The sequence below is a fragment of the Pristis pectinata genome, chromosome 39, assembly GCF_009764475.1.
Source record: "Pristis pectinata isolate sPriPec2 chromosome 39, sPriPec2.1.pri, whole genome shotgun sequence".
NCBI lineage: Eukaryota > Metazoa > Chordata > Chondrichthyes > Rhinopristiformes > Pristidae > Pristis > Pristis pectinata.
Window position 1 is genome coordinate 25,116 of NC_067442.1, and position 25,399 is coordinate 50,514.

General features: G+C 46.6%; 1 protein-coding gene across 3 annotated transcripts; it reads right to left on the reverse strand.

Annotated features, from left to right (window-relative positions):
* Positions 1-9,556: 9,556 nt before the first annotated feature.
* Positions 9,557-22,103, reverse strand: LOC127587220 (uncharacterized). Of its 3 annotated transcripts, none has more exons than XM_052045431.1 (7): positions 21,525-22,103; positions 17,960-18,316; positions 14,797-14,901; positions 13,332-13,351; positions 10,613-10,654; positions 10,452-10,508; positions 9,557-9,729 (listed from the first exon to the last, which is right to left on the reverse strand). In XM_052045431.1, exons 1-6 carry the CDS (start codon positions 21,580-21,582, stop codon positions 10,461-10,463), a joined length of 630 nt encoding a protein of 209 aa, XP_051901391.1. In that variant the 5' UTR covers positions 21,583-22,103; the 3' UTR covers positions 9,557-9,729; positions 10,452-10,460. The 3 variants fall into 3 exon arrangements, with proteins under 3 accessions (XP_051901391.1, XP_051901390.1, XP_051901392.1); XM_052045430.1 differs by having other exon boundaries at positions 14,797-14,904; XM_052045432.1 differs by lacking the exon at positions 14,797-14,901.
* Positions 22,104-25,399: the final 3,296 nt, after the last annotated feature.

The window sequence follows — 25,399 nt, forward strand, 5'->3', positions numbered from 1 at the left end:
GTACAGCAGTGAAGTGTGTTAATTAGAGACCCGTGAGCCTAACATCAGCAGTCGGGAAGTTATTGGAAAAGTGGGAAAGTTCCGTAAAAGAGTAATTTTTGGAGATTCAAGGGTAGAGTCGGGCAGAAAGTGGCCCCAGCACAGTGGTCGAATGCTAAAGAAGAATTGAAAAGGCACGAGAGTGAAAATCCCATCGGAAAAGGTTCGATGTAGTCAGAGAACTTGGGAGACTGAGGTAACGTGCCCACGGGAAATGGGGTGGGAAGACGCATCGTTGAGTTAGCAGTGGGAATATGTGTCCTTGGAGTCAACATTAGTCACGTCTATACCCCGAGGTGGAGGCTGAGTGAAAAATGGGAAGATAGAAGAGATGTGAACAATGTGAAAGAGAGCAGGGTGTACCCTTAAAGCAAAAACACTTCTGTGTGGGTGCAAGAAGCAGTTAATGCAGCCACAAACGTAGAGAAAAATTAGTTGAGGGGTGGGATCTGAGCTCCACCAGCATTTGGACAGATAGTCTGAGTGGGAGGAGTCAGCGTGGCTTTTTGCGTGGGAAGTCGTACTTGACGAACAGAGTTTTTGAAGAGGCAACTAAAAAGGGAGATGAGGGGAGGGCAGTGAATATTGTCTATGTCGAGGTTAGCAAGGCATTCGACAAGGTGTCGCATGATCGGCTAATCTGGAAAGTTAGGTCCAATGGAACCCAGGCAGAGCTAGTTTGATGGAGTCAAAATTGGCTCTGAGGTAGGAAGCAGAGGGTGGTGGTTGACGGTTGTTTCTCGGAATCGAGGCTGGTGACTAGTGGTGACTAGTAGTCGCACGGGTCGGTGTTGGGACCCTTTTTGTGCGTTTTAACGCATGATTTCTACGTGAGTGCACACGTCGGCTGATGACACGAAATTAGGGGGTGCTGTTGATAGTGAAGAAAGTTATCGTAGATTACGGGGGGGGGGGGGGATCTTGATCAGTTAGAGAAGTGGTCCAAGAAGTGGCAAATAGATTTTAATGCAATACGCAGAGGGCGGTGAGTATATGGAACGAGCTGCCAGAGGAAGTAGCTCAGGCAGATACAATAGTATAATTTAAGAAACATCTGGTACATTGAGGGGCGGGGCTTAGAGGGATATTGGGCGAATTTGGACCGGATGGGTGGGCACCATGGTCGGATGGACTCGTTGGGCCGAAGGGCCTGAATTCATGCTGTATTGCTCTATGACTCTACACCGGAACAAGAACTGTTTGTGGTATCCCACGAAGAGAGCAGAGCCTGAGCCCACGCTAGTTCCCATAAACAGACCTTCGATCTCTAGAAAGAGGTGGAAGAGAAGTTGATGATACAAGAATGGGCAAATAGGATTGGTGTAGATCAGTAGGGACGTGATGGGCGAAGGGTCCGTTTCTGTGATGTGTGTGCCTGCGACTGAGAAGAAACTCGGCGAGGTGATTGACCAGGGTTGTTGAAGGGCAGTTGTTGGGCTTCTCAACGAGGGATTCGCTGGTCAACTCGCTGTGTTTGCAGGTGCAGAGGGATTGTAAGTCCATGGTATCCATCCTGACTCATTGGTCAGATAATTTATCCCCGTGGTCACCCCGGTTTCACCCTGTCAGGGACATCCCATTCTCCCACCTTCCCAACAGCTTTCCAAGCTGTTTTTGTCTCCTTCCCATTCCTGACGAAGAGTCTTCAACCTGAAACATTAACTCTGTTTCTCTTCCCACAGATGCGGCCGGACCTGCTGAGAATTTCAACCACCGCCCGCCAAGCTGCTCCACAGGTCTATAGTTACCAACTCAGATATGCAGTCCTCAGTTCTGGTCCTCCGGCTGACTTCATGACTTGGTGACTGGTCACTGGTTAACAGTGATTTCAAAGACATTTAAAAACGGTTATAACATACCTAATACGTTTAAGTAAAGTAATTTTAGTTGAAAACAACCACCATAAATAAATGAAAACATTGATATGAATTAAACTTTAAAATCGACATTGGATTACCTTGTCCCTCGTGGAATGAGACCACGCGAGATTCCAGGCTCTGACGGCATGAAGGTAAAAGGCCAGATACAAGTTTATTCGACCTCACCTCAGTGAGGTTGTGCTGTGCGCCCAATTCAGTAGTGTTCAGCGGTGGAATAGTGGTTAGGCGTCTCATCGCCAGTGCGTTCCGATCTTTGGGCTCCCATTTTCAGGCCTGGAAGGTCATAATGTACCAAGCTCTGCACGGGACATTACCCGCAATTTTCTGATAACCCGCCGAGAAGACGTTTAACGTTCGATATCATCCGATATTGGAAAAAAAATCGAGAGGCCGTTTTAGCGCGGATTTCTCAGTTCTTTTTAAATAGTCAATAGATTAATGACATTCTCCGTAGAGTCTAACAGCTTTGAAACAAGCCATTCGGTCCAACACTTCCGCATGCCGCCCATTGGGCACCAAGCTGTATTCATCCTCCTTCCAGCACCTGGACCACAGCCTTCAATGCCTGGGCGATTCAAGTGCTCGTCCGGACGCTTCTTGTGCCGTAGGCGACTCTCAGGCAGTTAATTCCTGGTTAAAGAAAATCCCCTCAACTCCCCTCTAAATTATTTACTGCTCACACTAAATCCAAATCTTCTAGTTTTGTCACCTCTGATATGAAGGAATGCTTCCTGCAAGTCAACAAATCCACCAATCTTTGTGTCATCTGCAAATTAATTGATCACTCCTCCTACATCAACATCCAAATCATCCATCTCCGTTACAAACAGCAAGGGTCCCAGCACTGATATCTATGGAGCAATACTAGTCACAGGCATCCAATCACAAAATACACTTCTACTATGACCCTCTCTTTCCAATTGCCAAGACAATTTTGGGTCCAATTTCCCAACTTTCGCTGGATCCCATGGTCTATAACTTTTAGGACAAGTTAGCTTGTTAATTTACTTCATCGTCATGTACATCAGAGTACAATGAAATTTCTTGTTAGCATGAAGCTCACAGAGTACAGGGTGTAAAAGGTAACAACGACGAGAGCAAAACAGCAAAATGGCGCAAAGGCTACCGTGCAATCTGAAGTAGTGTAAAAAGAAATGCTGAAATGACAATACAGAGAGAGAGCGAGAGGTCGAGTTAAGAGTCTGGGAAGATGACGGCCCGACCGGGAAGGTGATATGAAAGAGATAGTTGGTTCAGAAGTCTGATAACAATGGGGAAGAAGCTGTCCTCAAGTCTGTATGTCCTGGCTTTCAAGCTCCCGTATCTCCGCCCAGAAGGTAGAAGAGACTGGTCCATATAAACGACATCAACTACACTATCATCCATGCACTTTGTTACCTCTTCAAAAAAAAAGCGCCAATCAGATTGATTGTCCTTGACAAAGCCACTTTGTCTAACTCTGATTAGTCCCTTGTCTTTCCAAGTGATCAGGTAACTCACACCACCTGTGTTCTTCTCCCTCACACATTCTGCTGTTGACCTGGTTTTCTTATCGCTTTTTTCACATTTCCCATCTCCCCTCTCTCCACCTCTCCCTCGCGCCTGGTCCCATATGCATATCACCCCACCGCCCCCAACCTGGTTCCACCTATCACCTGCCAGCATTTGTCCCGTAATCCCCTACCCCTCCCCGTATCACTATGTCCTGACAATCTCTCCACTTCCTTCTCGGTGCTGACGAAGGACCTCGACCTGAAACATTGGCTTACACTTTTTGCCTCCACAGATGCTGCTTTATACATCTGTTGTTACACGTAGTCCCTCTCCACCATACAGGGCCCCAAACGCTCCTTTCAGATCAGCTGTCACTTCTTCCAGTTAGTGTAATGTATTCGGTGCTGGGGATGTAATAACAGAAACTGAGACGGGCGAATGCTGTGGTGCACCACCGTTTGGCCCGGGCGTTGATTTGAGCTTCCAGTCGCCTGTGTCTTTACTTCACCATTGCACCCCGCAATGTAGCCTACAGAGAAGCCTATGTTGTTGGTCTCCTATCCTGAATCAACACGACCCAACTTTAACATCAAAGGCCTTAGTGACAGCGCGGTAATATGGCCTAGAGACAGCGGATCAGCCATGAGGCTATGAAATGGCACAGCAGGTTACTTACTCCTTTTTCCTGTTTCAATGCTGTAGTAACCTTGAGGAATTTCACATCTTCTCAACCTCGGGATAAGCACTGATTTGATCCGTATCAGTCTTATTTTTCCTATTTGGGCATGAACAGGATAGACAGTCCGAGCCTTTTACCCAGAGTAAACATGTGAAATACTAGCGGGCATGCCTTGCGAGAGGAACAAAATTGAAAGGAAGCAATTGTTTTTGCACAATGAATGGTAGGTGCCCAGAACGCGCTGCCAGGGGAGGTGGTGCATGCAGACACAACAGTAACATCTAAGAAGCAGTTAGACGACCACGCAACCTGTCAGGGAATGGAGGGATACAGATCATGTGCAGGCAGATGGGATTAGTTTAGATTGACCACATGGGCATCGTGGACCGAGGTGTCCGTTCGTACACACTCTACTCTTCTCCTTTCTGCTTATGATAGTTTTGATAAGGTCATTTGGCCTAACTCCGTTTTCCTCTGTACAGAGAAGCTGCATGAGTGATTTCAGCATTCGTTTCTGTTTCAGATTTCCAGAAACTCTGTGCTCCGCCAATCGCACTTCGTGTTTCTTTTTATGGTTAACTATTATAATTCATCAAATAGCTCCAAAACCAGCTAGACAACCTGGGTACCCCCGCCCAATGCAGACGTCCTCCTTGCTGTCTCCATTCCTCCCCCTCTGCAAATTAGTGCATCCCCTGTATTCCAACTTCACTATTTCTAATAGGGTCTTTGATCTGAAACCATAAATATGTTTCTTTCTGCACAGGTGCTGCCTAAGCATAGATTCCTAGCACTTGGTTTTGTTTATCAACTACCTTAGGAACTATTTTTACTGTGATCAATGCCCGAGGGTCTTTGCGTGTTATAGCATTCTTTTCCATGACTGTGGTTTAATGTGCATGTTTGCATGTCTGACAGTGCAGCATTTCCTCAATTCTGTGGAAGAAGTTCTAGTCTGAGTTGTGGTTTTCAGATTTGTGGTGGAATTACCATTCCTCTTTTACTGCCTGGAGAAGCAGCGTCAAACTTCCCGTTGTATTGACATTTAAGTTGTTTTGTTTCAATTGACAAATGGGATGTTCTCAATGTCTTAGTTTAGGATCTGCAATAGGAAAACTAATTTTCAAAGTAATGTTGCAATCAAAATTGTGAAACTACAAAAAAGGAATTACGCCACAAGTTGAATCACACAACTGCAGAAACTGCTTCTTCCTCTGGAAGGAATTAGCAGAAGTTTGCGGGCTCACTTTGACTTTGTGTCAGCAGTTGATGGTTTTACTTCCTTTATCCCTTAGTCCAGACAATGTTCTGTCTTTGCAGAGACAGTAATTTTTAACTTAGTTTTAGAGTTTAGTCTTAAGGCACAGAAAGTGACACACGTTTATCTGCAGACTGTCGCACATATCTATTTACCTATTTACCTGCATGAGGTACGTATCCTACTATGCCATGCCTATTCACGTGCCTGTCCAGATGCTTATTAACTATGATTGTACCTGCCTCCAGGACCAACTCTGGGAGCATGTTCCAGGTGTCAAATACGCTGCGTGGAAAACCTGTGATTTCCCTCCCTCCGCCCCCGCCCCCTACCCCGCTCCCCCCGACAAACGTCATCCCACTTACCTGAAATTTATGCCCACAATGGGGAAAATACTGTGACTATCTTCCCTATCTATGTCCCCCATAATTTTGAGCACCTCTATCAGGTCACCCCTCTGCCTCCTCCACCAAACTCAGCCTATCCAGTAGCTCTGTAAAATGCAATGTTCCAATTCAGGCGACATCCAATACTCTCTGCAGCTCACTCGCATAGCGTGGGGTCCAGAACTGCACATAATGTTCCAAGTGTGATCTAACTAATGTCTTGATTAAAGTTATGACATGCTCTTACATTCTATGCTTCGTCCGATGAAGGCAAGCAGCCCATGTGCCTTTTTCACCACTCTATTCACTTGAGTTGGCACTTTCAGGGACCTATGACTTCACCCTACCACAAGATCCTCTGATGACATAACACTGTCTCTAAGCAACAACTCTGGAACATGATGGAACACTTTCCACTTCTTTTAATGAGCGTGATTGAAGATTCTTAGTTTTAGACCCTGTCAGTATTTAAAATGCAGAGTTAAGGCTGATTCCTCGATATGAGGATTGTGAACACAGAGCCGCCGCTCTTTAGTTGAAACATTCACCCGAGGCCTTAGCTCCAGCGTTTGGAATCAATAGATATAATGGAGTGTGACTGAAGTATTGTCTGGTTTACGTCTGACCACGAATTCCTGCTTGAATCAACACATCTCAGCAGCAGAAGAGCTATTCATTCAATTCCTTTCGATTTATTAGACGTTTAAAAGATTTTTTTTTCTGGATGAAGACACTATTGATGAGGCCAACACTTATTTCCATCCTTAATTGCCCTTGAAGGGGGGGGGGGGGTGATCTTGAATCACTGCATTCTGTGATGAAGGGATCCCAAGATTTAGGCCTTGTGAGCATAAAGGATCAGTTACTGACATTTTCAAATCAGCATGGCGCTCGACATGAAGGGGCTCCTGCAATGGATGAAGGTGCCCAGCTTTCCCTCATCGCTGGCTGTCGTGGCTATGTGTTTGGGAGGTGTAATCAGAACAGCTTGAATGAGTAACTGCAGTGAGAAAGCACAGAGACCGCGCTCTTCACTTTCACCCCAGTCACTGCAAAATCAGGCCACATTGCACCATTTGCATAGAAAGTTACTGATAACTTCCACTGATCCAGAAAACTCATCTTCAACACAGTCATAGAGTTATACAACACGGAAATGGGCTCTTCGGCTCAACTCATCCATGCGGACCAGCATGCTATCCAAGCGAGTCCCGTTTGCCTGCGTTGAGCCAATATATATTTCTAAACCTTTCCTAACCGTGTACCTGTCCAAACGTCTTTTAAACGTTGTAACTGTACCTGCCGCACCCACTTCCTCTGGCAGCTCGTTCTATATACGAACCACCCTGTGGGTGAAAAACTTGTCCCTCAGGTCCCCTTTACATCTTTTCCTTATCACCTTAAACCTCTGCCTTCCCCTACCTAGTTTTAGACTCCTCCACCCTGGGAAAAAGATGGTGACCATCTACCTTATTTATACACCTCATGATTTTATAAACATCCGTAAGGTCACCCCTCAGCCTCCTACGCTCCAGAAAAGCTGTCCCAGGGTAACTAGCTTGGACTAAACCTCTGCACCCGCCCCTCATTCAAAGAAATGGTCATCACATCCCCTTGGTCCTGCAAAGATGGGATGGAAACTGACGAGTGCTGAATGATTTGAACTCTCTATTGTAACGAGTTTGAGATGACGACGTAAGCAACAAGTACCTTGTCCAAAGGTTTGTAGTACAGATGTGAATTGTAAGGAATGAAAAATAGAAAGTCCTGCAAACCAGGCAGCAACTGTAGAAAGATAAACAATATTAATGTTTTAGATTGCATACCATTAATCAATTTTTCCTTAATTTTGAATTACTATGAACTTGTAAAGTTCTTCAACGGTTAATTTACAATTAACTGATTGGAAAGCATCAGTGATGTTTTCTGGAGGAAGGCAGATCAGCCGTTCCTCATCGGCTTGTTCCCAGGATTAACTCTGTGAGAGGTGGACTTCCTCAGAATAAAATTGTCAGACATGTTGAAGGTTCAGGGCAAACTATCCATGGAATAATCGAGAACGCGGCCGCGGACAGGACAGATATTCCTTCTGGTGACCGGGGGTTTTAACGCATATAAAACGTGGAGATTAACCAAGGCTGTTCGCTGACATCCCCCTGTATCTGTTGTCCCTTGACAATAAATCCAACACGATGAATATAGTTCAACTATATTAAGGTGACTAAGAGCAATGTGACCTCCGAGGTTATGAAAAACGCGGTGTAAATGCAAAGCGTGGGAAGGTATTCTGGCAAATCTCCAATGGGAGCTGATGCAATTCCTGCCACTCTCATGTTACTCAAACAGAACAAACAGAACAGATATTCACAAATATATTTTAATTCCTCAAGTCGCTGGACGAACTAAGCAGGCCAGTCAGCATCAGTGGAGGGAAGTAGATTGTCGAAGCCTTGGGCTGAGACCCTTCATCTGGACGGAGAGAACGGAGAGGGAGTGCCCAGTTATAGCAGTTATAACAAAGCGGAGGGGGTAGGAGATAATATACTTGGACCATTTCAGACCTCACCATCACAGGAGAACTCCCCTCCGCGGCCTCCAACCTCATCATTCCCCAACCCCGCACTGCCTGGTTCTACCTTGCTGGACTGCCCTGGTACCCATTGTCTCTGCTTGTTCCACCTCCACTGAACGCTCCTCATATCTCGATGCCGTCTCCCTCCCCCCACCACCCCCCCCCCCCCCCCCACTTACATCCGGGATATCTCACATGCCCACCAACGCTTCAAACATCTGCAATTCCCCGACCCACCCCGCCTCATCTTTACCATGGACGTCCAGTTCCTGTACACCTCTATTCCCCACCAGGAAGGCCTAAAAGCTCTCTGCTTCTTTCTGGGCACACGATTATCTAACCCTCTACCAACGCTGTGCTCCGCCTGGCGAAACTTGTGCTTACCCTCAACAACTTCTCTTCCAATTCCTCTCGCTTTCTCAAGGTGAAAGCCATGTGTATTTGCATGGGTCCGAAGTACGCCTGTCTTTTTGTCGGCTATGTAGAGCAGTTTCGGTTCCAGTTCTATACCATAACCATACCTACCTCTTTCTCTGCTACATAGACTGCATTGGTGCTGCGTCTTGCACCCGTGTAAAATTCGTCAACTTTATTACCTTCGGCACTTTCGTCCACCCTGCTGTCAAGTATACTTGGAGCATTTCAGATTTTCAGATTTCGCGCCCCCCCCCCCCCCCCCACACACACACACCGCTCTACTCTCAGTGAAGATGAAGGGTCTCGGTCCGAAACGTTGACAGTCTATTTCCTTCCACTGATGCTGACTGGTCCGCTGAGTTCCTCCAGCGACCTCTGGCTTGCTTCAGATTCGAACATGGGCAGTTTTTTGTATCTCCATGTTTTATTTCCTGATGTACAAACAGGGAGACGTCCGCTCTGATTAAACTTGTCACCAAACTGAACCAACGTCTTGCGAGAATTTTAGTTTTTAACAATTTTGTAAATTAACACTATATAATTATCCCCGATACAGTGTAAATCTTTTTTTCATGATTAACAATATATTATACATTTCTGAAGTGAAAAGATATGTTTAAATGCTGTCCAGTACCTATTAATATTTAGCTTGCAATGGCACATGTCAGTAAATTTCAAGTTCCGCAATACAATCTATGACGGCAAAGGGGGAGAGGACAAAATATTAACACATAACACAGAGCTTCATCAGTGGGAGGTAGGTTTAGAACATTCCTTGGTTCATATGTGGCCTTGTTTACTCGGAACTGTTCAAGTAATCGATATAGTAAGTTGAACAACAACGTGTATTTTATTTGTTTCAACCAGAAATTACATGAAGCATCTCTCCCAGACTAAGTGGGACAATGTGCAGTAGAAAACAGTTGCTTGCTGTAGTTTTACATCTTGCAAAAGTATCCAGACCGGTACTTTTCACTGACCCATGGGTTGCAAACATCACTCATCTGGAAAACAATGGACATGTGTTTATATGGAGCTTGTCGTTTACTCCGCACTTTTCAAAGTGACTTACAACCAGAAAATTGTTTTTCTTTGGAGCAGCTACCATGTCGGTGTAGAGGAGACAAGCTCTGCAAACTGCTATGATATCGACCAAATAACAAACGACTGTAAGAACTCAGCGGGCCCAGCAACGTCTGCGGCGTGGGGAGATGAGGGGAGGGACGTGTCATGACCGGAAAAGTCGATCATTCCTCTTCCCCCACAGATGCTGCTTGACCCACTGAGTTGCTCCAGCAGTTTGTTTGCTGCAGATTCCAGCATCTGCAGATTCTCGTGTCTCCATGACACCGCCCAGACCGTCTGTTCTGTTTGGTATGTCAATTAAGAGGTAGCTATTGGCTAAGGGCCCAAGGACAACACCAGCCCCAACACCTCCAACCGCTTTCTTGGAGATGCTGTTATGGGTTCTTGAAGTCGGCCGAGGAGAAGAGGCCGAACCTCGGTCGAAGACGCCATGCAATCACAACATCTCAGCAATGTCTCCCTCCACAGCTCTGCGCTGGTATATCATTCCAGAGTTCTGTGCTCAAGGGGATCCAGCCAGCAACACCGTTCCTCAGAATAAACCAACATGCATTCTTGAAGGAAAATGAGAACGCGCCTGAGTTGTAAGGATTCTCTAAACTTTATCCGGGAACAAAACAATGAACATTGAAAAACCCACCGTTTGATCTTACAACTTCAGACTGCTATAGACGTCGCGTTCAGCGAGGTTGAGGTCCTTGGAAGAATGGACAAACTTGAGTGAATGTTTGTTTCGGCTATATTATTACTTCTTTATAAATAAAACTCTAAGCAGCACTATGAATCTGTTTGCATACTTACAACGTACACGGGTTCTCGGTTCACACTATTTTCCCGATGCATCTGTAACGAAAGGCCATAATTAAAAAGAACTTTGACGATCGTTATAAACCCGGATCACTAATTGTAACTGAACGCTGCTCTCCAACCATCGATATTTCTCTAGAACACAGAACAGCACAGCACATGAACAGGCCCTTGGGCCCCCATGTCTGTGCCGACCGTAATGTCGAACTAAGCTAAACATACCTGCCTGCACGTAATCTAGATCCCTCCATTCCCTGCCTGTTCATGTGACTGTCTAAATGCCCCTTCAATGCCGCTGTCGTGTCTGCTTCCGCCACCCTTGGCTGTGCGTTCCAGGAACATACTTCTCTGTAAAGAAAAACTTAACCGCACATCTCCATTGAACTTTCTCCTTCTCACTTAAGAGCTATGCCCCCTAGCATTTGACATTGCTACGTGGGAAAAAAGATTCTGGCGGCTTACTCTATCTACGCCTCTCATAATTTTATAAACTTCTATCAGGTCTCCCGTCAGCTTCCGACGCTCCAGAGAAAACAATTTAAGTTTGTCCACCCTCTCTTTCTAGCTCATCCAGGCAGCGTCCTTGTCATAGAGTTATAGAATACTACAGCACAGAAACGGCCATTGGGCCCACCTAGTCCATGCCGAACTGATCTTCTGCCTAGTCCCATCTACCTGTCACCGGGCCATATCCCTCCAAACCCCTCCCATCCATGTACCTATCCAAACCTCTCTTAAATGTCACAATTGAACGCGTATCTACCACTTCCACACTCTTCTGCACCCTCGTCAAAACCCTGACATCCTTCCTGTAACGGGGCGACGAGAACTGCACACAATACTGCAAGTGCGCCTGATCAAAGGTTTATACTGCACCAACATTGCTTCCTGACTCTTACTCCCCGACCGATGGAGGCAAGCATGCCGTACGCCTTCTTTACCTATCTACTTGGGCTGCCATATTCAGAGAGCTATTTACTTGGACTCCAAGATCCCCCTGTACTTGTTCTCTTAAGTTTGTAATTAGCAGCTTTGCCTCAACAGAAACGTAAAACAGACTGCGGCTTGTTTTTAGCTATTCAGTCCCATCGCACAGTGAAAAGTGGTGTCGGGGACCACGCTTTCCGCTGAACTTATAGCATCCCGACAGCAACAACTGCCCTTTCATGAAAGCTAAATGTGGTGCATTGAGGAAATTTGCAATTAAGAAAAAAATGCTAGAATACTCAGCAAGTCACTCAGTACCCGTGGTGAGGTAAACGTGAGTTAGCCTTCCCAGGTCTGTGTTGCCTGCATTTTCTTGGCACCCAATGGTTGTGACATGACCAAAAAAAAAAAGATTTGAAAGGGTACTAAAAGATTCATGAGCACGTTACCGGGAATGGAGAGCTTAAGTTATAAAGAGAGACTGGATCGGCTGGGACTTTTTCCTTGGAGCGAGGGAGGCTAAGGGGTGACCTTATAGAGGTTTGTAAAGTTATGAGGAACGTAGACAGGGCGAATGCACGCAGTCTTGTTCCCAGAGAAGAGGAATCAAAAACTGGAGGGCATATGTTTAAGGCGAAGGGGAAAGATTTAAATGGACCTGAAGGGCAACTTATTCACGCAGAGAGTGGTGGGTACATGGGACGAGCTGCCAGATGAAGTGGTTGAGGTAGGTACAATGACAACATTTAAAATACACGTGGTTAACGCCTGACAGTGATTTCTGCTTTCAGTGAATGTGTGAAAGCCCCACCCCACCCCACCCCACCCCACCCCCTCCCTCCCCCCTCCCCCAACTGTTCTTAGGTCTCCTAAAGAATAACGAGATCAGGTATTTGTGCCTCTGATTTTATGATTTGAATTCCATGCTTGTACATTATTATCTTCTTGTTTATTTTTACTATATTGTATAAGTTTTAACAAGAGAAGCTACTTTGTATGTTTTTGCAAAGTAGGCACTGTATTTACAAACATTGTAAAAGCAATAGAACTTTGTTAAATGTGCATGAAAGCAAATATCCCTTACCAAGAAGAAATAAAAAAGAAAATGTCAAAAATTAAACGGATAGTAATTCCTTCATAAAATAAATAAGACAGGAAGTAATTTTGGACATAAATGGTGAAAGGCTGCAGCGCTGGGACAGGCAGGGGGATCTGGGTGTCCTGATACACAATTCGCAAAAGACTAGTATGCAGGTAAAGCAAGGGAAGATCGGAGCTAACAGAATGTCACTGTTAATCACAAGGGGACCAAAGGTAGTGAAGTTTTAGTTAACTTACACAGGGCATTGGTGGGACGGAATCTGGAGGTTTTTGTACACTAACACTATCCTTCTTTAAGAAAGGTTGTTAATGTATAATAACAATTCAGTGAAGGTTTCTTGGACTGATTCCTTGGATAGGCGAGTCACCAGATGAGGAAAGGTTGGACAGATTAGCCTTGCGCCCGTATGGAGAACTAAGACGTGATTTAATTGAATCATATAAGATCCCGAGGGAATCCTGTGAGAGAATCTAGAACGGCAGTTCATAATCTAAAAATAACAAGAATACGAAGTTGTGGTTACATTTAGATTACCCGTGGTTGCATTAAATAGATCCGGTTTGAAAGGGAGTATTGGTCATTAATTTCTGTGTTTGTATGTCGGATATTTCAATATTTTAAATGCATTTGTCATATGTATTATATTTCTATAAAATAATGAGATTTGAATTTGATTTCACGTACCCGGGACTCCAAAGAACGAGCTGTGGTGAAATAAGAAAAATAGAGTTAGCCATGAGATGTAATTAACCAGATTCATATTCAAATATTATTTTGCCGTTCACAATATATCAACTTGTTTTTCTCCATTTTGGTTTTGGAGAATAACGATTAAAATCGAATGTTCTGCCCCTTACGGAACACGCCTGAGTGCCCTCTATATTAAAGCGATGTGAATAACCGACTGTCAGTCGCATTCCTAACTTCCTCGGCCGTGAGTATCTTCCACAGATCTATCTCCACAATTCGCTGTGCTAGATTCAACCGTCTGAGAAAAGAACTACTCCTCGTTCCGGACACGAAATGTCAGACTGTCAACGGACACCTCCCCACCCCAGCTGCAGACTCCATCACCCAGGAGTTATCGTTTCAGCAACGACCTCGTGATGCCACCAACATTGTACATGTTTTACCAACTTTGTGTCTTATTTTAAACTTCAGAAGTGATAGACAGACACACTGGAGTCTGCGGATGCTGGAATCTGGAGCAACACACAAGATTCTGGAGGAACTCAGTGGGTCAGGCAGCATATCTGGACGGAAAGACAGTCGACGTTTCGGGTCGAGACCCTTCACTTGAACAGAGATGAACGGTCCATTCTGGCAAATCTGACATCGTTGGACAACCCTTCAGCACGGGCGTCACCTTAATGAAACTTTTCTACCATGCAGTACATCAATCTGACATAACCTGTGCCCCATGCCTGAAATAAATAAACGTCATGCCATCACTGAAAGTCACCACACATTCGAGGCCACTCGGCCCATTGTGTCATGTCTGCCAAGACAGAGTCCCCAGGCGTTATCCCACTTTCAAGTACTGGGCCCGTGGCCCTGCAGGTTATGACATCCGGTGTACACGTACAAGTGCTCTCTAAGCGTGACAAGGTTCCTGCCTCTGCCATCCGAAGCAGTGAGCTCTAGATTCTGCTCCCCCCTCCAACACACCCCCCACCCGCCCACATACGCCGGGCAAAAGGCCCTCTGCTGTCTCGTGGTCTGCTTCAAATTGTCGCCCTCTTGACATTTGATGGCTCAGGTAAGGGAGGCAGTTTCCGTGAAATCCTCAGACTTACCTTAATGAAGCCTTTCCCCACTCTCATTGCTCGACAGTAAAACCCTGGCTTGTCCAAATGTTCGGCACAACTACAGCCTTCCAGCCCCTGGTCACAGACTGTGAAATGTCCGTGTAACTTATCCAGTGCCGCACCTGCTTCATCCAGGCGTGGGTGTGGAGGTTGCTGGTGCTGAAAGGACTGCGGCCTTTCAAGAGGGCGGCTCATCTTTTCACGAGCAACTAGGGACGGGTAATAAGTGCTGCAAGAGACGTCTAACCCCCTGAAATCAATGCAGTATAATAACGGAACGAGACCGCATTACGCACGATAGCTCGGCCCTCAATCATCTCCCACTCTGGCCGCATACTTGCCCCGATTCCTTGCTCTCCTTCTGAGGAATATCAAAAGGATGACGACTGCAATCAGCAACACTCCGCCACAGGCTCCTGCCACGATGTAAGTCGTTCTGAAATAAGCTGCTGAAGAATCCAACGGTTTAGTGTATGACGGGGTGTAATTCTTCAGGGATTTGAGTCAACGCGCAGTTAGTGACTGTGGGCTTCGCTTTCACAGAAAACCTTAATCGGAATATTTCTGACATGATTGGAAACTCATTTATGTGCAGACGCCCACAAGACCTCTCGCTACCAGGAAGACCTCACCACGGCTGAGAAAGTTCAAGATAAAGACGACACTCTGGGCAGCGCGATGGGAGAGCGTCGTGTACTCTGTGCAATGCACTGTGCACGCTAAATCAGGAAATTAGCAAAGGTCACTGCAACCAGAACCATTCACCCTGCTGCCATTTCTATTTTTAAATTATCTAACTTCAGGAAGACTTCACGAGTCAGGAACTACATTTTGCAGGTGACAGAGTGGTAGTGCCGCAGGTCCCACCGAACACTGAGCGGATGTGAATTTGATCCTGGGTGGCCGACAGATTCGGCTTTGCAATGTGCGACGGAGACGAACAAAAAGTATCAGTCACTGGTTACAAATGCCTCTCCAGAATCAGGGAAAGAAATGTCGTCAGGTGTAACAGAGCAGGTGCAAAACGTTGGATGAATGTATTGTTGTCCTTATAGAAGGCTACGGACCAACTGCTGGGCAAATGAGATTAGCATAGATGGGTATTGATGGTCAATTTGGACATGTGGACAATGGGATTACTATAGATGAGTATTGATAGTCAGTGTGGACTTGGTGGACGATGGAATGACGATAGATGGGTATTGATGGTCCGTGTGGACGGTAGACAATGGAATGACGATAGATGGGTATTGATGGTCCGTGTGGACGGTAGACAATGGAATGACGATAGATGGGTATTGATGGTCAGTGTGGACTTGGTGGACGATGGGATTGGTATAAATTGGTATTGATGGTCAGTGTGGACTTAATGAGCTGCCGCAGTTCGAAATTCTTGCTCTTTCCCCATATCACCTGATTCTCTTTATATCCAAGATCTATCAGACTTTGAATGAATCGGCTGAATTAAATGACTGAGAATCTACATCCCTCCAGGTAGAGAATTCGAATGGTTCACTAAACTTTGGGGGAACAAATTTCACCTCATCTTAATCCTGCACGGGTGGGCCTCTCTTCTGGGACTGGAACGCCCGGTTACAAACTCCTCACCCAGTAGAAACTTTCTTCCTGCAACCAGTTTGTCAAGCCCTGTTAGAATTTTGTAACTTTAAATGCGATCTCTGGAGAATTACAAGCTTACTTTGCGAAATCTATCTTCAGATGGCAAACCCACCCATCCCAGGACTCGTTTTGTTGAACCATTGCATTCCTTCCAAGGCACGGTCCTTTTCTTTTTGGTTTGGGGACCAAGCACAATATTCCGGATTGTTGTAAAACGTCTTTATTCCAGTGCTCAATTTCTCTTGCAATAAGGCCAACGTACAATCCGCCCACCCGTCATGTCTTCAGTAATTCCAATTTATACTCCATCCACCATATCTGTCCACTGTGATTCCTGGTCTGCTTCAACTTATTGGCTTTGATATAATTGAGTGGCTTTTTCAGGACATTCATAGGGAATTTTAGGTGGATCTCATCAAGATCAGCCAGGCCAGAAAAGAAAGCTTGAAGGACATAGGTAAACCAGATGGGATTTGGATCGAGCAGGTTTCTGGTCATTATTCTAATGACCTAGGATTCCTTTCCATCGTTTCTGTGACTAAATGGGAGGAGGGGTGTATTGGGTCACTTCTTAACATAAAATATGATCAGGATAAGCCAAGAACTGAAGACCCGTGAGCCCAACATCAGTGGTGAGGAATTTACTGGAGGTGATTCTGAGAAAGGATCAGAGAAAGTTAGGAACTGAGTAAGGATAATCAGCATGATTTCCTGTGGGGGAGTTGGTGTCTCATGAATTTAAGAGAAATTTTTGAAGACAGACAGTTTGTTTACATGGACTTTCGCAAGGCCTTTGACAAGGCCCTGCAGAGTAGGCTGGTCCGGAAGGTTAGATCACATGGGACCCGGGGTGAGTTAGCAAATTGGATACAAAATTGATTTGGTGATTGGAGTCAGAGGCTGGCAATGAAGGGCGGTTTCCAGATTGAAGGCCTGTGACCATGATGTGTCTCGGGGATCAGTGTTGGGTCCTCTGTTGTTTGAGATATGTATTAATGATTTGGATGAGAATGTCGGTGGCATGATTAGTAACTTTATAGATGATACCAAAATTCGTGGTGTGGTGGACAGTGAGGAAAGTCGACTAAACTTGCAACAAGATCTGGATCAGCTGGGAAACTGGGCAAGGGAATGACAGAGGGAACTTAACTCAGACAACTGCAAGTGTTGCATTTTGGTAAATTAAGCCAGGGTGGGACATATACAATAAAGGGTGGGGCCCTGAGGAATGTTATAGAACAGAGAGACCTTGCACACAAGTACACAGTTTCCTGAAAATGGGAATACAGGTAGACAAGGTGGTGAGGAAGGTCTATGGCGTGCCTGCATTCTACCAGTCGAGGCATTGAATACAAGAATTGGGACGTCATGCTACAGCTGCACAAAACGTTGGTTAGTGTGCATGCAGTGTTTTGTGTGCAGTTCTGGTCACCACACTGATGGAGATGTGACTAAGATGGAGACAGAGCAGAAAAAATTACGAGAATGTTACCTGGATTGGAGGATTTATCAGGATAATCTAGGGCTGTTTCGAGATTAAGAGAGGAATAGATAAGGCAGATAGACTCGGTCTATTTCCCATATAAGGGAGTCTAAAACTAGAAGGCATGGGTTTAATGTGAGAGAGAGGAGATCTGCCGGGTACATTTTTCAGAGTTGTTAGTATATGGAACGAGCTGCCAGAGAAGGCAGGAACAGTAACGTCACTTGGATCTGCACAGGTACGTGAATGATCACGGCATAGATGGATACGGAATTAATGCAGGCAAGTGGGATTAGTGTAGATAGGCATAGTGATCGATGCGGACACGGTGGGCCGAAGGGCCTGTTTCTGTGCAGTACAACTCTGTGACTCTATGGAGGTTTATTTAATGAACGACTAACCTCTATATACCAAGCAGATCTTGGTTTCTGTGACGCGTTTATTGGTCCAAACCACACAATGGTAGAATCCGGCATCTTCCTTCCTGGGGTTTAGGGTAAGAGTACAGTCTCCGATGTTGACGCAGGTCTGTGCGGAAAGCACCGCCCCCGCCCGCTCCTCGTGCTTCGTGACGCTGCCATTCAGGAGTTTCGCCAGCAGAACTTCCTTCGTCACGCCGGAGAAGTCGGACCAAGACCACAGGACAAGGAGCGGATGTGCAAAGGATGGGTCTGAGCACTTGAGCGCCACATCATGAGCCCAATCACCAAAGCTCTCTTCTCTGCAGTCACGGTGCCCCTCTTTCGTGTCGCCTGTCGCTGTCATGAAGAATAATTGTCCGTTATTTGGAAACTTCAGAACAACTAAATAGTAAAGAGACCGTCATTTTGGCATGAGATTTGACTTGGGTCACACTGAGAGCCATATAAGGCATTGCAGTTAACTCAGCTGTCCTGCACCAACAGGCCTCTGTTGGCCAGCTGTGCCACCAGCGGCAAAGGCAGCGGGCGCAGGGGCACACCACCACTGCAGATTCCCTCCGTTTCACACCACCCACACTTGAATATTTCTTACCACTTTATCACCTTGTCTTCACCATCGCTGGGTCTAAATCCCGGAACTCGCTCCCCGACAGCACCGTAGGAGCACCTTCCCCACATGGACTGCAGCGGTTCAATGAGGCGGCTTACTCTCGCCATGGGACGAGCTCGCTGGGCAACACAGTCGGCATGGACGAGTTGTGCCGAAGGGCCTGTTTCCATGTTGTACGACTCTATGACCTTCCGGAGGGCCGGTGAGGGATGGGCGACAGATGCTGTACAGCCCAGTGATGCTCGCATGCAAGATGCGAATAAAACCACAAAGTGACCAAAATGATGTTCTGTTTTGTTGATACCATGTCAGAGATACCTTGAAAAGAATAACTCGAATTCTGGCCAAGACAGTCAAGGATTGAGAGCTGATTATTTATCATGTTGAAGGACACCGTTCAACCCATCGAGTTAAGGACGGCTCCCAGTTATACCATTCGTCCTGTTCCCCGCTTACTTCGCTGTAACCCTGAATTTCTCACACAGCGCTTTCTGCCCCATTCTCCTGCCTACACTAGGGGTAATTACCAGGCCCTTCAGCCTACCGAATAATCAACAACCAGCAACCACCCAATTACTCTAATTCCATTTCTGATCCTCATCTACACACTGGGGACAATTTACAGCAGCGATTAACCCACTGACACGCGCGGCTTTGGGATGTGGGGGAAACCAGAACACCCGGGGTTACCCACGGGGTCACCGGAAGAACGTGCGGAATAAACTGTGGGAGTATCTTCAACGAGAAGCACCCGAGATCAGCACCGAACCAGGGTCACCGGAACTGTGAGGCTGAAGCAGGAAGCGTTTTACCACCGACATTAGATGCAAGGAGAAGAATATTAAAGTAGATCTGAGGGTTTCAGGGAAAATGTGACCAGAAATTTGCCAAGCTGGAATTTCAACTTGATTAGTCAGCAGGACTTACTTGAATTCAGTGCCTTCACCTTCCTTCCTATTTTTGTCTCACTGCTACAATCACAGAGCATGCAAGAAGGAAGGATAGATTGTGCCAGGCTCGCCTTTCAATCCCAAACGTTTTATTTCTGCCTTCATAACTTTTCAAGTATTTCTCCTTTTCTTTACACGACTTAAATCCCTTCAAAATGTCACTGATAAACGGAGAAGCCAAAACCCTACGTGAGAACCAAAGCTGGGAACTAGGGGCCGTGACTCAAATTCAAAAGATCTGGAGGTTCTGGAGATCTGAAATAAAAGCACAAAACGCTGGAGACACCAGCAGCATCTGTGGAAAGAGAATCAGGTGATGATTGAGATCTGGGATGAATGTAAGACGAGGCCAGGACATAAACCATGACTGGTACGGTTCTAGGGAGTGTTGAGGAACAGACAGTCCTTGGAGTGCACGTCCCTAGATCCCTGTCAGCGCAGGTAGACGACTTGCTTTGGGAGTCACGTGGGATACCGACCTTCATTAGTCAGGGCACTGGATACAGAAGTCGGGAGGTGATGTTTCAACTTTATAAAACCTTGGTCTGATCTCAGCTCGAGTGCTCCGTGCAGTGCTGGTCAGCACACTACAGAAAAGATGTGTTCGGACTGGAGAGGGTGCAGAGGAGATTCCTCAGGGTGTTGCCTCAGACAGAGCAGTTCAATTAGGAGGAGAGAATGGAGCGGCAGGGTCTGTTCTCCCCGGAGCGGAGAAAATTAACAGGGGACAGGACTGAGGTACGTAACATAACGAGAGGTATAGATCGGCCAAATTGCAGGAAATGTTTCCCATTAGAGGACATTGATTTAGGGGTAAGAGGGAAGAGATTTCGAGGAGATTAGAGGTAGGCCTTTTCTGGGCGAATGAGAATCAGGTTTGTTATCACTGACATATGACGTGAAAGTTGTTGTTTTGTGGCAGCAGTTCAGTGCAAGGCATAAAATTACTATAAATTACAACATGAATAAATAGTACAAGTAAGGGAATGACGAGGTTGTGTTCATGGGCTCATGGACTGTTCAGGAATCTGATAGCGGAGGGGAAGAAGCTGTTCCTGAATCGCTGACTGTGGGTCTTCAGGCCCAGCGCATCAGGGACACCAGCCTCCTCTCCTTGGACTCTGTCTTTACCTCTCGTTGTCTTGGTGAAGCAGCCAGTATAATCAAAGACCCCACCCACCCGGGACATTCTCTCTTCTCTCCTCTTCCATCGGGTAGAAGATACAGGAGCCTGAGGGCACGGACCACCAGACTTAAGGACAGCTTCTACCCCACTGTGATAAGAATATTGAACGGTTCCCTTATACAATGAGATGGACTCTGACCTCACGTCACTTGTTGTGACCCTGCACCTTATTGCACTGCACTTTCTCTGTAGCTGTGACACTTTACTCTGTACTGTTACTGTGTTTACCTGTACTACATCAATGCACTTTGTACTAACTCAATGTAACTGCACTGTGTAATAAGTTGACCTGTACGGTCGGTTTGTAAGACAAGTTTTTCAATGTACCTCGGTACAAGTGACAATAATAAACCAATACCAATACCAATCCTGTACCCCCTCCCCGATGGTAGTAACGAGAAGAGGGCATGGCTCCATGGGGTTAGTACGGAATGGTGCCCACCAGTAGGCGTGGACGATTTGGACCGAATGGCCGTTTTCATGCTGTACTATTCTCTGATTCTACGAAGGATCTCCAAGTGAAACGTTCACTGTGGTCCTCTCCACAGACGCTGCTTGACTTGCCGACTGTTTCCCGCATTTTCTGTTTTGTCTCAATAATAGACAACTTGTACCCAGCGTCATTCTTCGAGGGACGAGTCAATGTGTCAAATAATCTCACCGTAACTGACAATATCAAAACTCAACTGCCTCGCGTTGACGTAATAAGTCCCGCAAATCACAGTTTGAAGGCAACAAAGGCGACTAACCGGTAACCGCAGTTAGAATTCAGCTTTATCTGTAAAAGTTTATACCTACCGGGAGAAAAAACCGCGGTGAAAAGCAAAAGGCGAAGGGGAATTGGCACGGGCTGCATTTCTCAGCCGCTCGTGAATCTTCTGCCACTTTTTCTTTCTCCAGCGAGCTCAGCACAGTTGCCCAATAATATGCGCAGGAAGCTGACTTCAGTCAGCCTTTTACCGAATGTAAAGCACTTCGTCTGGACACATGCCCGAAGTTCACGTGAAGTGTGGCTGAACTCGGGTACAAGTATCTTCGGGAGAAAATGCACATTAATGGAGATCAGCGGCGATGGTCATCGATCGGTTCCTGTGACTTCCAATTCTATTCGCCTTTCGGTGCCGTTGATTGCAGTGTGCACTGTACCAGTCTTCAAATTCCTGTTAGTTCTGACAACTGACCGTATGTTCCAAAGCGGCTGTCGGCCCCGCCTCTAGTCGGCACAGCGACATCAATGCTCTCGGGGGTCTACTTCGGGTGGGCAGTAAGGTGTCCGCCGAACGCTATCGTGTTGAAGCCCATGTGTACATAGCCTCTGCTCCCCCCTCAGTCTCCTCCCCGCTACGCACCCACCTTCCATTTCCCCCCTCCTGACATTAAAACACTCTTCCCCCGACTGTTGCACAATATTGCGACGCTACGTATGAGCCAATGCAGCAAACTATTTCAACACCAGATGCGGGGAATTCATGCAAGATGATCGACTTCGTGCAGACACAAAACAAAATTGGGGGTGCCGGGATCTGGAGCAGACGAAACAAAATGCTGGAGGGTCAGGGACCGTCTGTAGAGGGAAATAGATGGTCGATATTTCGGTCGATCTGGACTAAAAAATAGAGGGGAGATAGTCAGTGTAATGAGGGGAAGGGACAGAGCAAGAAGTGGAGCAATAGGTGGGTCCAGGTGAGGAGGGTGACGGGCAGATGGGGGAGGGAAGGGTGGGAATAGCGACAGAGGCTCGGGGGTGGGAGGGGGAGGTGACAAGGGGCTGCAGATGGTGGGGTCTGATAGGAGAGGAAGGTGGAGTGTGGAATCAGGGGAGGGAGGTGGGGAGGGCAGATGGGAACAGTGGGGGGAGGGGACCCAGTGGGAGGGGTGTGTGGGTGGAGGGGGAGAAAGAGACAGGGTGATGGGGGGTGGGTGGGTGTAGGAGGAACTGGATAGATCAGGAGAAAAGGGAAAAGGAAGCAAGCGAGCGGGATTGGGGAGCAGAACTTAAATGTCTGGCTCCAGAAGGCCATAGTGGATGGAGCGCAGTTCTGTGAAGCCATCGCCCATTCTGTACGGAGTCTCACCACTGTACAGGAGGCCATATGGAGAGCACCAAATGCAATAGACAAGTGTCATAGTCCGTGATGAATCTGATTCTGATTCTGATTCAGAGCTGGTAGATATACTTTTGAAATTGGTAGTTATTATTCCATTTGGGTTCTGCCACAGCTGCAGAAGAAATGGAAGGTAACCTTCCTGTAATATAAGGAACTGATACATTGAGCCATTGCCTGTTGCCAAGGCCCTTGCTGCTAAGTTTATTATCCTCTGGACTTTGCCCATTGTTAGAGTCAATACTCCAGATATGATCATCATCACTCTTTTCCCTGTCATCCTGATATCTGTACCTACCCGTTCGTCTGTCTGTACCTACCTGTTCATCCATCTGTACCTACCCGTTCATCTGTCTGTACCTACCTGTTCATCTGTCTGTACGTACCTGTTCATCCATCTGTACCTACCCGTTCGTCTGTCTGTACCTACCTGTTCATCTGTCTGTGCCTACCTGTTCATCCGTCTGTACCTACCTGTTCATCCATCTGTAAATACCCATTTGTACTCCTGTACCTACCTGTTTGTCCATCTGTACCTACCTGTTTGTCCGTCTGTGTCTACCTGTTTGTTCCTCTGTACCTACCCACTTGTCCGTCTGTTGGGAAGTTAAACAAGGCTTCCCAAGCACATGTGCCCAATACTGCTACTGAATGTGGCCTGAGAACCCCGCCCCACCGTCCCCTGTCCCTCCCGGATAAATCAAAAGTTGGAAATACTGTAAATACTCAACCCCTCAGACAGCATTTGTGGTAAGAAAACAGAGTGACATTTCACAATGAAGGGATGAGGTTCTGTTTGCCCTTCGACTGCAGCAGAACGTGTGAGGGGGAGGTGGCAGATGGGCCACGAAGGTCTCCATTGCAGTAGATTTGTCTCCACTTGATGCATCAATTCCCATCCTTTTCTGTCATTGTGCACACAGATATCATGTTAGAGCAGTGAAGCTGCTGGACGAATAATTCAGAAGTCTGTATAACTGATCTGGGGGCATAAATTCAAATACTCCCCACAAAGATTGGGGAGTTGTAGTCACAGATTTAGGGAGAGATACAGCACAGAAACAGGCCTTTCAGCCCACTGAGCCCATCAACCACCCATTTTAGACTAACCCTACATTAATCCCATTTTTTGTTCCCCCCCCCCCAACCACGTTCCCACCAACTACCGCTAGATTCCACCCCTCACCTACACACTAGGGGGGTGATTCACAGTGGCCGATGAACCAACTGACCCCAGGATGTGAGAGGAAACCGGAACTCCCAGGGGAAACCCACACTGTCACAGGGAAAACGTACAAACTCCACACAAACAGAGCTGGGGGTTGGGATTGAACCCGGGTCTCTGGTGTTGTGAGCTAGCAGCACAACCCGCTGTGCCACTGTGTCACCCTGGAGACATCCGCCTTTATGCTCAATAAGCCATCTAATACCTCCTTTATTATCTTAATGCGCTCTAAAATTCACCATTCCAATTGAAATCTCAACTACAACGTCTTTCTCGGTGAATACGGATGAACATTATTCATTTAAGGCCTTGCCCACGTCCTCTAGCACTCCCCAAACCACCACCACCCCCCCACACATACCCCCAAACACACACCCCATATACCCACACACACACACCCACACATACACACACACATCACACACACTTACACGCACCCAACACACACCCACACACACACCACACCCCCCCACACACAGCACATACACACAGACACACACACCACACATACACACAGAGACACACACACCCCACACACACACATGTGCATACACACACGCACACACACACACACACGCACACACACACACACGCACACACACGCACACACACACATTAGCCCTTAGGACTCAAATGGCCCTACTCTTTTCCCAGTTACCCTCCTGTTCTTACTATATTTATAAAGCTGGGAGGAAATCTGCCATCGTCATGTCAGGAACTAATTCGAACGTACAGTGTCTACCCTGTTAACCCCCACACTTGGCTTCACTGAACTGGCTCCTTTGGGGGAATAAAGGTTTCTTCCTTTTATTTTCACCAACAGTGTGGGTTCTGCGGGACAGGTCTAATCTCAGTAACATTTCTAGAGTTTGCTCAGATTAACTGAAACAAAATAAAGAAGGAATCTGGCAGTGAACCAGTGAGAGAGGAAAAAAGAGGGAAAGAGATTCACAAAGAATCGGGGGGGGGCGACAGAAAGGGAGAGAGTGGAGAAAGGGAGGGGTGAGGCAGGGGAAGAAAGAAAAGGAAGGAAGGAGGGGGGAAACATGGGACAGAAGAAAGAAGGAGAGATATGGTGAGAAAGGTCACTCCACGTTGGAGGGCATTGGTTTATGGTGATGTGAGAGGTTTAGAGGGGGTCTGAGGAAGATTATTTTCCCCCACATTGAGGTTGGAATCTAGATCACACTGCCTGAGGGGATGGTGGAGGCAGAGACACTCGACATCTAAGTATCTGGCCATGCACTTGAATTGCCAGTACACGGAAGGTTATGGAGCATATTCCTGTTGATGGGATTAGTACAGACAGATAGTTCAAGGTTAAAGTAGACATTGTGGAGCAA